General features: G+C 46.9%; 1 protein-coding gene across 1 annotated transcript in view; it reads right to left on the minus strand.

Annotated features, from left to right (window-relative positions):
- The window catches only part of MRPL21 (mitochondrial ribosomal protein L21), a 279,597-nt gene that overhangs the window by 167,314 nt on the left and 94,320 nt on the right, over nt 1-17,963 (minus strand). Inside the window, exon 3 of the mRNA XM_069624128.1 lies at nt 9,210-9,295. Within this exon, the coding sequence (XP_069480229.1) occupies nt 9,210-9,295 (86 nt within the window). The remainder of the gene's footprint in view (nt 1-9,209; nt 9,296-17,963) is intronic.

Genomic DNA, 17,963 nt, shown 5'->3' on the forward strand with positions numbered 1-17,963 from the left:
CAATAGACACAACGGACCAACCATAGCAGGGGTCTGCTTCCAGCGGCCAAGCAATCCCGCCGGCACACCTGAACAGGGACACAATAGTGAAGGGACGTCGCCCGACAAACCCACCCCAATTCAGACTTTACAACAACCCCCTGGGGGGCACCAATACGTCCCATCCGGACTTGCCGCCTCACACGAATACCCGACTCCGCCATGGGCAAAGATAAGGCTAAGAGGCAGACCCTACAAAGCAAAATGGACCTCTATACCGTGGAAGCCCCCCCCCCCGCCTGGAAATGCAATCCCCAGCGGAAGCGGATGGTGGGGAAGCAGCTCAGGACCCCCAACTCTCCCTGAGAGACTTAATGAAGGCAATTGGGGACTCGAGAACATCGCTGGAACTCAAAATTGGCGGAGTCTGCACGGAAGTATCTCTCCTACGTCAGGATCTCCGCAATCTATCGTCCAGAGTAGGAGAAGCGGAGCAAAGAGTGTCGGACACAGAAGATAATGTCCGCCAGTTGGAACAACAACTCGCCATAATTGCCCAGAAGGTTAACCAACTAGAATACCGAGCTGAAGACAGTGAGGGCAGGGCACGGCGCAATAACCTCAGGATTCTTGGGATCCCGGAGAAAGAGGAGGGCCCCAGTGTCGAACTTTTCCTAGAAGACTGGCTGACCCACATCTTTGCCCCCAAGAAACTGTCGAAATTCTTCTCTATCGAAAGAGCGCATAGGGTATCCACAGGGCGACCTACCCCAGGAGCCCCCCCCAGAACTATAATTGCACGCCTCCTGAACTACCGAGACCGAGACGCCATCCTCCAGATGGCACGGGCCTCCGGCCCAATCACATACAACGGCTATAAAGTAGGGCTCTACCCGGACTACACTAAGGAGGTTCAGCGGGCCCGCCATTCGTTTGACTCGGTTAAGAAAAAGCTTCACTCTCTATCAATTAAGTTCGCCCTCTTCTTCCCGGCGTTGCTCAAAGTCCACCACGAGGGAACGACACACCTATTCCACAGCCCCAAAGAAGCATGGGACTGGCTCGAAACACAGATCCTTAATGGGCCGACGACTTGGCGCTCGCCCTCTGGGCCACCCGCTCGCAAACCCGGGCCCGGGCAGAACTCGCCGCCTCCTACTCCGATGGGCCCCGAAACAGAAACACCAAGACACCCCCTCAGGAATACCACTGAGAACGGATGAGGCCTGGGCATCACAGTACTGAGGTCACCAAGGGACACCATGGAAATTACACCACCGCGGCCACCACCACCTCGACACCGCAGTTCCAAGCACAGTCAGGGCGTCTCCACTGGAGCCACCACCCTAGGTCGGGTCATTCCGACGAAGTTTACGTTCAACAAGTTATAAGTTTGATGTTAGGGCGACAGGTGCTCCCAGTTGGAAGGGAGGTGCAGGGTGGGGGGAGTTTTGGGGATTTGAAGAAGCAAAATCACGAGAAAAGAAAGCTGGAAACCGATGAAAGCAGGCAAGTCAGACAAACACTAGATTGGGCCAGGTTCAGAGACGCAGGCACCTGCCAGTCTTCAGGCACTCAGATGCGAGGCGGCCGCTGGGGGTCCCCCCCACCCCGAGAAGAAAACAACTTATGCCCCCGGGGGGAAAATGCAAAGGCCACTAATCCTCTCAGATACCCCAACAAATAGTCTCACGCTGACAGGATGAACTCCAACAAAGTGAAGATACTGTCCTGGAACGTCAATGGCCTCGGCTCCAGCATAAAGCGAAGACTAGTACTCCAGTACCTAAACCGACACTCGCCAGACATTGCCCTCTTAAATGAAACACATCTGACAGGCACCAACACCATCTTTTTCAAAAGATCCAACTACTCGAAGGTCTACCATGCCGGATTCACGAAAGGGGCGAGGGGCACAATGATACTCGTCCACAAGAGTTCCTCTCCATGTTAGGAAGATCAGGACGGACCCCCGGGGCCGCTATGTGCTGTTGCTGGCGGACATCTGGGGTGAGAGATGGGGCCTGGCAGCGCTCTATGCCCCCCCCCACACTGACGAAGGAACTGCTCGCTGAATTACAGAACTTACTCCTGGAGGAGGAGGCGGATGTGTGGGTGCTCGGAGGGGACTTTAACGAGGTAATGGACATCACAATCGACAGAACCTATAGGAGAGCTGGAACACGTCCCACTTTTACGCCACTCACCACGTTTGCGGAAACCTCAGGAATGGTGGACACCTGGCGCACACTCCATGGCGACGAGGCAGGGTTCTCCTTCTATTCAGGGGTCCACAAATCATTCTCCAGGATCGACTACGCCTTCATCCCTCGCAATATAACCCACAGGCTCCTCGATGCTGTATTCCTCGCAAGAGGGATTTCGGACCACTCCCCGCTGCTCTTGACCCTCAAGAACTCTTCCTGCCGCTCAGACCGTAACTGGCGCCTAAATACATACCATCTCCGTCTTCCCGAGATTGCAGAAGAGCTAGAGAAGACGACAGCGGAATATTTCGAACACAATGTGGGCTCGGTGGACTGCCCGATCTCCATCTGGGAGGCATACAAAACAGTCCTACGAGGGGAGGCTATCTCCAAGGTCTCCGCCTACCAACAACGCCAAGTCCAGAAGGTCAGGGATGCAGAGACACGCGTCCTGGAGTGTGAGCGACAAACCCTTATACAGAACACCCAAGAAGCAAAGGAGGCGATGCTCACGGCGCAGGACGCCCTCAGTAACCTGTCCCTAGACAATGCACGAAATGCTCACCAGTTAGTCCGAAGCCAAATATATGAAAGGGGCGACAAAGCTAACAAGACACTGGCCTGGTTGGAGAGACGCGTGCAGAGCAGGGGACACGTTAGGGCAATCAGATCTCCGGATGGGACACTATTGACGGAAGATTCAGATATCGTCGAGGCATTCGCCACCTACTACAAAAATCTTTACACCCCGCCCACGGGGAACCCATCAGTCGAACCCTCCCGATACCTCGACCTCATCGAAATCCCGACACTCCTGCAGCACCAATCAGACCTCCTGAATGCTGATATTACTGACACTGAGATGCAGGATGCACTGGCACAACTCCAGCCCGGGAAAACTCCGGGCCCCAATGGGTTCCCAACAGAAACGTGGAAGTGCCTTGGTAGCATGCTTCCCACCCACATGTACCGCATGTTCCTACGCAGCAGGGAACTAGGAGCACTTCCCCCAGACCTCAGGAAGGCATGCATAGTGGTCATACATAAGCCGGGGAAACCCCCGGAGGAATGTGCCTCCTATCGCCCGATATCCCTGATTAATGGCGAAGCGAAGGTCCTCGCCAAAACACTCGCCAACAGACTACTGCAAGTGATTGAGACCCTAATCCACCCGGACCAATGCGGTTTTATGCCCAATAAGTCGACTCGAATGAACTTGCGCAGGGTCCAATTGGCGCTATCCAGGGCAAAGGAGATACCGGCCCCACTCGCCCTCCTGGCGGTGGACTTCGAAAAGGCGTTTGACTCAGTGGGGTGGGATGCCTTGTGGGAGATCATGGCCAGGATGAACTTGGGGCAGACATTTATATCGTGGGTAAAACTGTTATATGCATCCCCGGAGGCCACGGTGAGGGTGAACGGCATGTCCTCCAAACCATTCCCCCTGGGTCGGGGCACGAGGCAGGGGTGCACGCTGTCTCCACTCCTCTTCCTCCTGGCCATCGAGCCACTAGCGATTGAGCTTAGAGCTAACACCAACTGGAATGGTTTCGTCTGGCCGGGAGGGGGGGGAAGACCGCCTTTCGCTCTATGCGGACGACCTGCTCATATACCTTAGTAACCCAAGTATCTCGTGCCCGGTGGTCTCCCGCATACTCGGGGAATATCAGTCCTTTGCAGGCCTAAAGGTTAATGAGGCCAAAACCATATTCTTCCCGATTCAGGGTGGCGAGCCTGCGATCCCGGAGACCTGCCCATATCACGTTTCTATCAGGGAATTCAAATACCTGGGTATACGGCTTGACCCGACGCTCGATGGGTTCCCCCGACTTAATATACAACCAGTAATAGAGCGGTTCATCAGAGACATCCCCCACTGGCAATCTCTCCCCCTGTCTCTAATGGGCCGGGCCGCACTATTCAAAATGATGACCCTTCCCAGACTGTTGTATGTCCTCCAGAACGCCCCGTTCCCCATCCCCCGGGAAACCTTCGCACTCATCGACAAGAATCTGCGCACATTGCTTTGGGGAGGGAAACAATCCAGGATTGCCCTTGACACGCTCCAGAGATCGGTGTGGGAGGGAGGCATCGGGTTACCTTGCATACGCACCTATTACTTGGCCACACAAATAGGAGTAGTCAATGACTGGATGCATGCAGACCCCACACAGCCACACAACCGTATAGAGCTGGAGACCATGTCCCCACTAACACCGCTCCAGATCCTCTACGCCACCCGCGACCAACTCCCGGCGCTGCCCAAAATGTCCCATCACATCCGGAGAGCTTGGCGGGCCGCTCACAAGCTAATCGGCTGGGAAGGCCAGCCAACACTGTCGCAACCCATATGGCACAATGCGCTCCTCCCGGAACTGGTAAAAATGGGCCCCTTCGGTCACTGGCTGACCAAAGGAATACACACATTAGCACAAATTATACAAGAGGGCCGCCTCTTGAGCTTTGAGACCATGCGCGAACAATTCAACCTGGCTCCCATGGATCGGTTTCGGCATGCGCAATTGTCCCACGCAATCCGCGCCCAATTCCCCGACACGACGGTCCTACCCCCTTGCTCCCCCATCGAGACCAATATTCTCCCGCAGTACATCTCTTCTAGGGTCACTTCCACCCTCTATCAGGCCCTTAGCGCATTCGGGACTCCACAACTCGACGGACTAAAGGCAAAGTGGGAAAGGGACCTGGGCCCCCTGGAACCTGAAGACTGGGTAGAAGCGTTAATGTCCCCCAGAGAAATTGGGATAGAATCCAAGCTTAGGCTCATACAGTTGAGGATCCTACATCGTTCATATCACTTGCGCACTGCAATGGCCAGATGGGGTGGAATAGAAGACGAGACATGTGTCCGATGCAAAACTGAACCCGCCACCTTCTACCATATGATATGGGACTGTCAGGTGATACAGGCCTTCTGGGTGGAATGCGTTAATACAATCTCAGCCGCTCTGGGGACACCAATTCCCAGGGACCCCAAGATGGTACTATTGGGCATTGGAGGGGAAGTAGACCTGTCCAAATATGAAAAAATGTTCTTGGCAACGGCGCTGGGGGCGAGCAAAAGGCTTATAGCGGCCAATTGGGGGTCGGACGAACCATTGAGCCTGAATCGATGGAGTAACGAGCTGGACAGAGGTGCTACCTTAGAGCGCCGAATCTATAATGCAAGGGGCTGCCCCCGTAAATTCGAGAAAATATGGGGCAAATTGCTAGATGCTCAATAAGCTCTGTGGGTGGGGGTGCACCGGTAGTGATGCTTGCCTTGTTTGCCTGCCTGGTCCTATTGTTGTCTTGTTGTCTTCTGGTCCTCGGCCCTACGGGCCCCGTTGATATGGACGATTGCCTTCCACATGCATACTGCTGATTCATGTCTTATTCTTATATGTCTCTTATGTTTTGTTGTTTAAATTCAATAAACAGTTATTAAAAAAAAAAAAATAGATAGGCAACATAAAAAAAAAATACTAGCATTCTCTGTTTTAAAACTTCCTATGTAAAATGTTCAGCTATTCAAGCTCAAAATTCGCAAAAGCAAGCACATGGGCGCTTCATTTTGTGAAATGGAGGCCCTCCTGTGCTGGCTTTTGCTTTAGCGGCACTAATGAAGGAAAAGCCAGCCAGCTGTAGTAAACAAAAGCTACCGCTGGGTGGCTTTCCCGTCATTAGTGCTGTAGGCGGAGGACGGGGACCGGAGACCAGAGCAGGAAAGCTGCAGCTGAATCTCGGTAAGTGCTATTTTTTTTTTTTTAAATAAGCACTAGCTACGGTTTTTTTTCTAAGTTTTTCGGGCTGGAGGAGCCCAGAAAACTTAGAAATAAAACTGCAGCTTTAAAAACGTATTTATGTTTGCGGTCGCTTTTGAAGCGACCGCAAACATAAATACAAGGTTATTGTGTTGGAAAACGCTGCGGTTTTTCTTTCCAAGTTTCTCAGGCTCGGAGGAGCCTGAGAAACTTCGAAAGAAAAACCACAGTGTTTTCCAACACAACCGCATGTGTTTCTGCCTGCTGTGGCTATCACTTTGGGTCTCCGGTGCTCCCAGGGGAGCACCGGAGACCCAAAGTGAAAGCCACATCAGGCAGAAACACAACGCGGTTATGTTTACATCCCCGTGGGGAGCCCGAGAACCCCAAATGGGAAAGCAGATTCAGGCAGAAACAACGCGGTTGTGTTGGAAAACGCTGCGGTTTTTCTTTCCGAGTTTCTCAGGCTCCTCCGAGCCGGAGGAGCCTGAGAAACTCGGAAAGAAAAACCGCAGCAATTTCCAACACAATAACGTTGTATTTATGTTTGCGGTCACTTCAAAAGCGACCGCAAACATAAATACGTTTTTAAAGCTGCGGTTTTATTTCTAAGCTTTCCGGGCTCCTCCAGCCCGGAAAACTTAGAAAAAAATACCGCAGCTAGTGCTTATTTAAAAAAAAAAAAATAAATAGCACTTACCGAGATTCAGCTGCAGCTTTCCTGCTCTGGTCTCCGGTCCCCGTCCTCCGCCTACAGCACTAATGAAGGGAAAGCCACCCAGCGGTAGCTTTTGTTTACTACAGCTGGCTGGCTTTTCTTTCATTAGTGCCGCAAAAGCAAAAGCCAGCACAGGAGGGCCTCCATTTCACAAAATGGATGCGCCCATGTGCTTGCTTTTGCGAATTTTGAGCTTGAATAGCTCAAAATTTTACATAGGAAGTTTTAAAACGGAGAATGCTAGTATTGTTTTTTTTATGTTACCTATCTATTTTTTAAATAAAATTTTTTACTAGACCATCCCTTTAAGTGCACCGTTCGGATACCTGCTCTCTGTGTATTTTCACAAATATTGCCTACTTTTTACTCAAGACGAGTGTAAGGCTATGACTCAAGTCCACCAAATGACATTATATAACAAACATTGGCAATGCCAACAGTCTTTGTGTGTAAAGATGGGAAAGGCATATGCCAGGCACTGCTGTAATGGTACTAACTGGCCACTAATGGTAGCTGGTGAACAATGGTGCAAGTACCTGGGAATACAACAGCAGTGCCTGGCAAATGCCTACACACAAGCTGAAACTGTTGGCTTTACCACTGCCTGTTTTAACAGGACTTCAGTGAAAGAAATGCATAGTGCTTATAAATCAAGAGGCAGACCTGGTTCAGACATGCTTTCTTTTTACACCAGTAGCGCGCTTATACCTCCAATTAAACCGTTAACTCTTAGAATTCCGCTTTTTAAGAAACACTGGCAGGCACTTCCAACACACCGTTTGATGTTAAGGATTGATAAAGTGAGCTCAAAGAGTGTTTTGGGAGAGGTGGGAATGGCCATAGGTATTGGCCTGGCCATGAGTAATCAATGGGTGGGTAAATAACCAAACACCTGCAAGCATTGTGCTCCTCCGAATATGCCATCTCCTCTTAGCTGTACTTCAATGCAATAGTTTCTGCTTATTTAGCGCCACCTTACGGCCAAAACATAAAAAGCAGCATTTGAAAACTGAGGATTGAGTGGAAAGACAACACCAGGAGAAAGACACGGGGGGGCGCAGAGTGAACGTGAAAAATACGGTTACATGCACATATTTGGCATCAATGAAAACGTAAATGCTAATAGCGAGAGTAATTGTACGGGTGTCTGGAGGGAACCCAGAGGCTTGATTTAAACATGACAGTTGCTGATCTATTGAGAACAGACCCTGGGAACAAGAAGCACTGATTGGAATTAAACAGCGGGCTAAAAGAGAGGACAAGAACTACTACTGACAATGACCATTTCTAAAAAGCATTTAGACAGATTATTTCAGGGGACTGAGACCCTGGCGCCTTCGGAGAAAGGAGGAATACAGATACACGTCAGAGATTAAGTACCTACAATACAGGCAGAAGATCTTGCTGATTGTAGACTTTTTTTAAATGAAGAAAACAAATAACATAATTAGGTACTAGATCTTTGCTGGAGCTTGGCTAAAGTACCCAACTCAATCGTGAAGCCTTCTTAATGGGGCAGAAACCTAAGGAGAACCTGGTCAGTCTCCTCAAAATAAACAGACCTTCTCTCCAGAGGTCAACACAGTGGTCAAGAATGTCAGCCGCCAAACAAACATGGTAGGAGACTGCTGCCAGCACCAGACTGCTGCACACACATTTGTCATATCCCTCGCACTACTTAAGCTGGACACATGGATGGCAAAGTCAATCTAGGCAGCTGCCTGGGTCACCTAGAGACTGGCGACACCAGCCAACACCAGGGTGACGAACCGCAAATCTGCCCCAATGCATAGGAGGGGCCACCAAAACGACACTTTCCTGAGGTGGTGTTCATCGTTGCAACGGGCCAAGTTCAATTATTTCAATAGTATGTATTCACGACTTCTTAAACAACAAACTGAGAAACTGAAATAGCTCCACAACAAAGTAGCAAGAGTGTGTCACAACATCAGGAAACACAAACATAGTGCCCCAGTCTTCAAATTGCTCCAGATAACCAGTTGAGAAAATAAATAAAGGTACTATACGATTTACAGATTGTCTACTGAAGAGTATGGTAAACACTACACACTCATACTGAACCAAAGGACCAGACAATTCTTTCTGATTAGCGCGAAGAGCTTCAAGCCCCACTAGAAAGCAAAGAAATCACATAGAGCATTTGAGATCAGAGCAAATGTACCAATGAATCAGACAATATACACCATACTCAATCGCTGGGCTTCCAACTTATTGGCCAGTATGACTCTCCTACCGTTCCGAAGGGACTGGACCATGGTGACATTGCAGTGTCTTACCCGACAGACCGAGCAGGGTATACCACCTTTTCAGGTGTGCCCCTCTGGGTTCATCGAGCAAATGGCAGGCACACAGGAACTCTTGGGCTAAAGGTGGCTGGGAGGCATTGCGACTGAACTCAGAAAGACAGTTCTCCAGACGCAGTAAAGAAACTCAGCAATGGCTGCGGCACTCTACACAACATTGTACTCAATGTTCCAGCAGTTAACATGCACTGGAACTGAAAGAAGACGCCCCTTTACTGACCTGCATGCTGTAGGGCTTCTTCCGTCGGGTCTGGCAGCTGTATCTGAGGCCAGGGAGGTTCAGAAAGTGAGGTTTTAGGCACATATCTACCAACAAAAAAAGCTATTAGCTATAGGAAGTTCCAACCTTTTTTACATGTACATAATACAATACAAACAATATATCGCAAATGAAAAATAACTGTTTTCACAGACATCACCAAATGTAGGCACATGTTCATTTATTTATAAAATATCCTTTTCAGCTGGTAGTTATGCACTGGTCATTATTTTCTAAAGTCTAAATGTGGGGGAAGAAGGGATGGGATAAAGTGAAAGATCGTAAATAGACCACCTCAGAAAGAGGTCCTTAGGAATGTATAATATTATACCCTACAGTAAGAAGTACAGTCTCCACTTCTAGATATGAACCTTCCCTGGGATCCGTGAAATGGGACATTGTAATATTTAAAGTGCACACTGAAGTTTTAAACAACACCAACAAACTTAATTGTGATGTGAAAAACTACTTTATAAGGAAGCTTTAAAAGATTTACTCACAAAACCGCTTATTTTGTTATTAGTAGAGTAGATGCAACGGAAAAAAGACTGTGCAAACCGTGAAGGCGTCACCAACTTAACAATTAATATTGTTAGAAGTCTAACCACATACTTTCAAACTCTAGTCCTAGCACATAGAATCTGTTGATCATGATGGTTTCTGAGAATGCAGTGAGAGCCGAGCTGGTCACTTACAAAAGGCCATCAAATCCAGGAGCATGCGCTGGAATGCGTGGTTTTGTCGACATGCGTAACATTTTGAGCCCACATTCAGCAGGGGGACCTGCACACTGGATTGGACAAGGACAATGGTTTCTTCGCACAACAGAAGTGAAAGATCAGCAACAGGCGCGAACAAGGACTCCTACCCCCATCGCGGGCCTTTCCAGGCCCAGGTGGCCTCCCTCAGGGGGAGACTCTCGGCTGCTAAAGCTCCTGCATACCTAGGATGAATGCAGTGACCCCAGACTCCGTCGGGCGAGCTGGGTTAATCTTTTGTACAAAACTATTCGTCCAATTCTCAGCCTGAAAACTGGAAACGTTTAGCAGGTCAAGAACGAAAAAGCTATTCTAAAACGCTCTTAGCAATGAAAAGACCTGCACATTACAGCTCGGCATTTTAGCCAGAGGCAGAATTGGGTTTTAACGAGCAGTAACAGACCAACTACAAAACATAATGGCACCTAATCAAGGGGAACCAATTCAACATACTGCTAACAAATGTTGCATTTGATTGAGTAATATAATGTCGACCTGCTTGCTTGGGAGGTCTTCTCCCACTTAAGGCAGTCCTATGCTGCAACATTTTCTTTTAAAACAGTGAATCAATCATCAGGGGTTCCTTGGCAAATTGAATAGGATAAGTAAATAAAACCAGCCCTCGAATGGACTCCTTTGGGCAGCCATTTTAAAATGAATATTTGCATTATGGAGCAAGTGTTGCTCACAAATTAACAAGAATAGATTGATTAATGGGCATCCGACACTGTTCTAATGAGGCTGCATCAGGTCTGAAAGTGAACACTGGATCACATTTTCTTAGGCAATCTAATTTAAATTAAATGTTTATCTAGGTGCAGCTCTCTTGGCCACAGTCCAGTCCAGGGCTACATTGCGGTCCTGTGTTTACTTTCAGACAGGATGCACCCTCTGCACGTCCGTGTCAGTCTTCCAATAACACAGTGCTGGAAGGTGGCAAGGGTTAATTGTGAAATGCTACCCACAAGAGTGCTCATTTGGAGATTCATTTACATATTTGCTTATGTACTGCCATTCACCAAGGTGATGCTGACGATTACCTCAAGCTTTTAAAAGAAAAATTATGCAAAGCTCCACTTTCAAGTTTCATGATAGACTTGGACAGAGAGCCCCTAACATTATACGATGCACATTCATACAACTTGCGGAGTTTGACACACAACATTTTTAAACTTAAAGTTGAAGATTCTGTAGCTCAATCTAGGTCTTCAAAATGAAGTGTATGCATTATTTGTGAAATAAACAAGGGAGGTCCTGGGAGTCCCTTTGCCGGACATTAGAGACTTACCCAGAGCCTTTAGCTCACTATCTTTCACAGATGAGACATATCTAAAACATACCAGTCTTTGTCCTGCCCTGGGGCAGTCCAGCACCGAAATGTTAAGCAATTCTCCTCTGAACAAGAGTACCAACAGCAACCCCAGACACGTGTTTCAGTCTGGTTGGACCACATCAGTACGGTGGAGCTGTGCCTTTCCAAGAACAGTGGGCAGGACAATAACTGATTTGTTGTGGATATTTGTCTTCTGTTAAAGGGACAGAGCTCTAAAAAATCTGGTTGAGACTCCCCTGCGACTCTGGCCGGTAGAGATTCCCAGAAACCCCCTGTTTTGCATATTAAAAAAGTAACTTTGGGTCTCACCCTAAGTTACAAGAGGAATCCAAACCTGGACCCCTGGCTCACTGTTCTTAGAGAGGCACAGCTCCACCTCACTGATGAGGCCCAGCCAGGCCGAAACACGTGTCTGGGGTTGCTGTTGATACTCTTGTTCAGAAGAGAATTGCCTGGCATTTCGGTGCAGGACTACCCTTGGGCAGGACAAAAACTGATATGTTGTGGATATTTCTCTTCTGTGAAAGGGATAGTGAGCTAAAATGTCTGGTTGAGACTCCCCAGCGACTGAGGCCGGTAGAGAGACTCCCAGAAACCCTGTGTGCTGCATTATTTGTGAGGCAGGTATCCCATAAACATTCTGCTCCAAACAAATCGGTTGTTTCTTTAGAAGGATGTGGCAAAGACAGCTGCAGAGGTCACCTTGAAATTAGTGGGTTACAGGATCTCCAGAGGAGCAATATTGTAACTCTCCACAGTAGGTCAGGTATGATGTTCCAATGTAACTGTACAAGTCAACCAGAGATAAAATCAAGAAATATGCATGTGCTCTACGTCATGGCATCCTTTGCATAGTCTTGTAAAGGATGTCAAGTCATGGAATAGGAAAGAGGTTGGTGAACTCGAGTAAGCAATGGCTGCGGAAATTGGTGGCACAAAATGTGCCAGCTCGGTAAATTATCTCCTTTCCGGCAGAATGTACTGAAGCAGGATGTCACAAGATTCAGCCATCAGACTGATGGTCTTCCATGTATTCATAAGTGACACTGCAAAGAGCAGGACACTTACAAATGCTAATTTCCAGAAACAACAGTTATAAATGGAGAGGCACAATTAGGTCATGCTAGCAGAGTGGACACTGCAGTGTAATTTATGACTGGTTCTGTAGAAGCACGTAAGCAGGTAAGAAACAAACATACATACTCCTCAGGAGCTGTACATGTTGAAAGATGAAGAGAATCAAAAGATCAGAAAATGGTAGAGAGAAAGACTGGGGGCAGTCTAAAAAGGGTTCGGATTTTATTTTGGAAATCTGCTGGACAGAGTATCTACTGTAGCCTGTGCTGGCTGGGGATGGGGCTGCTTCACCATAAATAGTGCAGAACAGTGTTAGAAGGCCAGATCATATTTCTTACTACATTTACAACTGGATATCAAACGCATCTTGAACTCATTTCGGAACCAAATAATAGTCTGCTAAATTGGGAACACGTACCACTGGTCCCTTGTGCAGATACAAATGAAGCATTAGATTTGGATGATATAAAATATAGATTCGTCAGTTGTGGATGTTGGTTACGGTAACATCATTTGGAAACAAATTATAATGCATTCTTCCTGCTACAGTTCGAGATACACATTGCCTAAGACATCTATACACATACTTTCATCACTTGGATGCCCTGTTGTGCAGATTTGCACATGGTGTGATCTCTCGAACAGACTTCTTTGTTTTTAATCCTGTTTTGTTGATTCACCTCTAAGATGCAGCCTCAGTTTACTTTATGTAAATGTTAGTGGGCAATATAAATGGCCTTTACCACCACCGGAGTGGTCCCCCGGTGCTCTGGCGGATCGGAAAGTTAAGAGGGTAGGATGGGTTAGTAGGGCATAGCGGGACACAACTAGAGCGAGAGTTGTGATGTCCGGTTGACAGCTTCAGTTTGGTTAACACTGTTCGCCGAGCACGGGTGCGCTTTACGGATCGGTAGACTCCCACGTGCTGTTGTGCGAGACTATGTGTGGTTTGTTTGTTGTTGCAGTGTAGTGAGGTGCATGTGGTTTGCTGTGCAACTCAGTGGTTGTGTCAGTTTAACGTTTGAGAGTTGTATGCAGTTAAACGCAAATGGATAATTGAGACACTTGTAAGAAGATGACCATTTTGTTGGCATGGTAATATAAAACTGGTTAAATTACTCATGGCAACACCAGCCAGGTTTGCACATGTAAGGTCAAGGATCTGAGTCGTATTTCTATGTTTATTGTATTGCATGCAGGTTCCTCCTTTTCAGACAAAGTGATCAAAACTTTTAAAATGAACATGATTTTTAAAGGAGTGGTACAAAGATGAGAGACTCGATCATCTGTAATGTTATCACACGGTAAGATTATTTGTGGTCTTTTTTTCACTACTTCTGTAAGAAATAAGCATTCTTTGACCAAGGCAATAGGTCTGTCTTTACTTAATGCCATTTACATACTCATGTGCTCAGCGACAACTAAAATATGTTACTGGAAAGCTTAATGTTGTCCGGCACGGTTATCATACAAAGTCTTGTATGGCAATCGACCTCCATCATGTAGTGAGTGAAGTCTCTACCCAGGTTCTAACATGTACTCACATTTATGATCAACACAAACCAAAGCCAGCATTGTCTTTCTTATAGGCTAGATTAATATTTATATTTAACCCAGGAAAACACCATGTGCCCGATTCAGCCTCATACTTAATCTTCTGCATTCTTACCTATAAATGTAAATATAATAAACAACTGCAGAAAAATCAAACTATTGGTTTCTCCAATGAATTTTACTATCGGTTTCTGGGCATGTTGTCATGAAACCAATCATCAAATTGTCTTTTTTGTCTATTCATTGCAACAGGTTCAACTGTCGATAAAGATGCACATTCAGGACTAAAGGCATATTTTCACACTGTATTTATCGGTTGAAGCAATTAAATAATTCAGAATTTAATATTTTGAAAAATTAATGCAACTATGGAATGCAAATATGAAAATGTTTGCTTCCCACCAAACACAATGCACAGGTCTGGAGAGAGGGGCGTGGGATCTGTGCTACTCTTGGGGAAACAAACAGGCTCTCTGTTAAGAAACCTCCACAGGACCACACAGGATCTATGAGATTTTAACAAATTCCATTACAGAGAAGGCTTTTTTACCTAACCCAAAAGAATGAAATACCTATTTTTTCGTTTTGGGGTAGTGGGGGAGGGAGTGTAAAAGCAAGAGGAAATATTGAGGCTGAGTACCACAAAAGGAAATACACCAAACACAGGCTTATAAAGATTCACAGATCTTTTAATACTGCACAGTTTACAAAGAAACAAAATAAGATAGTTATCTGGCCCTCAGTACATCACAGCGAATACCAGCCCTTCAGTGTGAGAAGTGAGAGGTACTGGACATTTGGACATTCAAGTATTTATACAATTTCAGTAATAATGTCCAGCCCCTCTGCAAGTTAATACTCCATGGTCTAGAGTTCGTGCCGAGTTCACTTATGGCTTATACAACAATATGCACACGGTTTACTTTTGGTTTACATTCAAACAAATTCCAATGGCAAAAGTGTATTCCCAGATTTAGCAGTAAGCCTTAGCACATATCCCTTCACAATGCAGTTCAGCCAGTGTCCACGTTCGATATTTGCTTTACATTGTGTTCGATGTATGTCCGTGGATGAGGCTTGTTGGTGCAGACAATCCTAAGACCACAAGTCAGGCATGAGACAAGGTCTCTTTGCCAAGTCTAAACATTCGGCCCGTGGACAATCTAAACATTAACTTAGGTGCAAGGGTCGGGAAGGCTCGGTTACAAGTTGGAAACACAGTCCACCATTTTAGAACACAGAGTTACATTTGAACAGAAATCAAAATGGCAGATGATCCTAAAATGGCAGCGAAGTCGATCTTGAATCAGAACTTTGCAACGCGGTCGTCTTCACAGAGCGGCTGGGCTTAGGCCAATATATATTAGAAAGGAGGCACAATATGATTTCCCGTTTAACAAACCCTCCTTTTGGCCTAAGTCAAGCGCTAAACTACTTCTAGTCACTTTATGAGTAACTCCACGTCTCAATGTCCATACACCATGAATCACATTCGTCAGAGATATCGATCACCATGAGGTCAGAACCACAAATTTCCTTCAACACAAATTCGTTTGTCATTCTCTCAGGGGCGCGTACCTTTTGTCCTAATGTACCCATAGCTTGTGCACAACATCTTCCTAACACCGAACAAATGCCAGGAAGACACTGTATACAGCAACAGAAAAACATCAGAATACCCAAAATAATCAGCAAGACAAAGTAACTTCCATCCCCAAGATCGTAAGAAGTCCCAGAACCAAGCGCGAAGATCCCAGTTTCCCTCGGGAACATGCACTTGTGAACTAAGGACGTGCAGATTCTGTATTGCCTTAAAGATGGTTGGGGAGGAATCTGACACGAAAACACAACAAGCGGACCCCACTAATTTACATACTCCACCACGCTCAACCAGGATGACCTCTAATGCCATCCGGTTATGAAGTGCCACTAATCTTATCGCTTTCTGTTCTAAAGTCATGTTATAGAGTATGTCAGTGGTCTGGTTGATGGTCCTCTCCAGTACTCTCGCTAGTCTTCTGATAACCTCAGAGTTCAGTATTTGCCCCGAAAATTGTACAAAGGATTTAGCTACGTCACCCAGAACTTGTGATGAAGTATCGCCATTCTCGTCCCGCCTTGGACGAGCCTTAGAGATTTCAATGGTGCTTGCTATGAATACCCCGGGTAACAGAATTCCTAAATAACAGGTTACCTGCCAATCCCTAGGTAGCCATGGGAAAGCTTCATTACCGCAAACAAAGTAGACAGGTCCTCACTGGTCAACTTCGCAACGTTGGTGCAGCCCTTGAAATCACCCATTGACAGAGTACCATTCCTCTGTATGCAGAAAAACTGAATCGGGCTGTGGTTAACAGTATAGGAAGGTGGCGTGGCATCCTTATTGCTTATAGGAGCCATCTTGAAAGATCAAAGATTGAAAAGGACGAGACAGTCAGAAGGCCTAATAGAAACAACATTAAGCTTGCTCCTATTCGCAAAGAGTGAGCATCCCAGGGGCGTTAGAACTCGTTTCAGAAATCAAATTTGTTCCATCGAAGTTCCCCGAGATGCTATCATTCCATCGGCCAAAGAATAATGCCCTTAAAGAAGCATAGCATGCAGTAGTCAGAGGTAAAGGTGAATATACCAGTCCAACCCCTTATCTCCGTGTTGCAGTAAATGTGAGCAGACCCAACAATTAGACTTATTAAAAATTGCATGTGTGGCATTCATTATGAGTAATAAAGTGTTACTGTGGTAAGTCTGTCTGTGCTTAGAGTCTCTAGGAGATAGAGCGTGCAGATGCACGAAAGGTGTAGAAGCAGTCAGTACATTTTCAGTGGGTAACAGAATTTCAAGCGGATGTACTTCTTCCAAATACCAGAATCTTAAGGCAATTACTATTGTGAAGCCGGTTAACATAATTACAAGACAACAGTACGTTTTCAGAGACCATGCGTTCGATTGTTCATTGTTACAATCGGGCACACAGTCACTTATTCGTTCCGTACGAATCGGCGCGATTGCAGGCATTGTTTCTTCAAACAAAACACCCCAGATTTTATATGCTGGCGATCTCCTGATCGCGCGTTTTCTTAGTCCTTCCCTAACCCTAGCCAACAGAATTCCTTACGTGCAAGAGAACAGGGCCAAAAGACAAGCCCTCCGATGATTTTTTCTGGTGGCAGAGCCGAACCGTGCGGTAAGTCTAGCTCCATGGACGCAGATCGTACCTTGTGACTCCTAGTACTGCGTGATCTGCAAACAACGTGTCGTTGCTTCCTGATGGAAGTGGTGGATTTGTGACAGAACTTAACAATGGTGAAAAAGGATCTGTGGCAGAGTGTGGAGATAAAGCGGCTGTTTCCCCAGGGCCCACGGGCTCAGGGAGAGTCTCCGACACACTCTCGATGCTGCGTGATCGCTGGGAGCAGTGCAGGTAGGAATTTCTGTATCTTCTGTATCGTGTGGCAAAGGGAAGGGAATCCTCTTGACATGCGACGCATGGATCCAATGCTTTTGTCCCGACACTCGTACGGCTGTCTGTGTGGCCAAGAGGACCTGATGAGGGCCCCTTCAACGCGGTGAGAGACAGGATGCTCTTTCGAATGATTTGATCAGCACCCAGCTACCAGGCCGTATGCTGTGACCTGGGCCCTCATACTTGAGTGGGAGGGCTTCTTGCACCTGTTGATAAATCAAATACAGATTTTTAGTTAACAGGTCACAGTAATCGGCAAGAAGTACATGTTCAATGTGTCATGATGCCTACTCCCGGGAAGCCGGTTCAGGCCCAGCGTCCCCGAAAGCAGACATCATGTCCCCAGGGAGGGACCCAGCAACCCCTTATAGGGGCTCTTTGGACATTGTCCTGGCGCCTTTGGCACCAGGCTCATAGAAGACATCAGTCCTGGCACCATAGGCGCCAGGCTCATTATGGGAGTGCTTGGATGGAGCAGACCATGCTGCCGGATCCAGACCTCCTTGAGGTCTTAAAGGGACTATTTTACC

The sequence above is a fragment of the Ambystoma mexicanum genome, chromosome 11, assembly GCF_040938575.1.
Source record: "Ambystoma mexicanum isolate Mex_15411 chromosome 11, UKY_AmexF1_1, whole genome shotgun sequence".
Classification (NCBI taxonomy): domain Eukaryota; kingdom Metazoa; phylum Chordata; class Amphibia; order Caudata; family Ambystomatidae; genus Ambystoma; species Ambystoma mexicanum.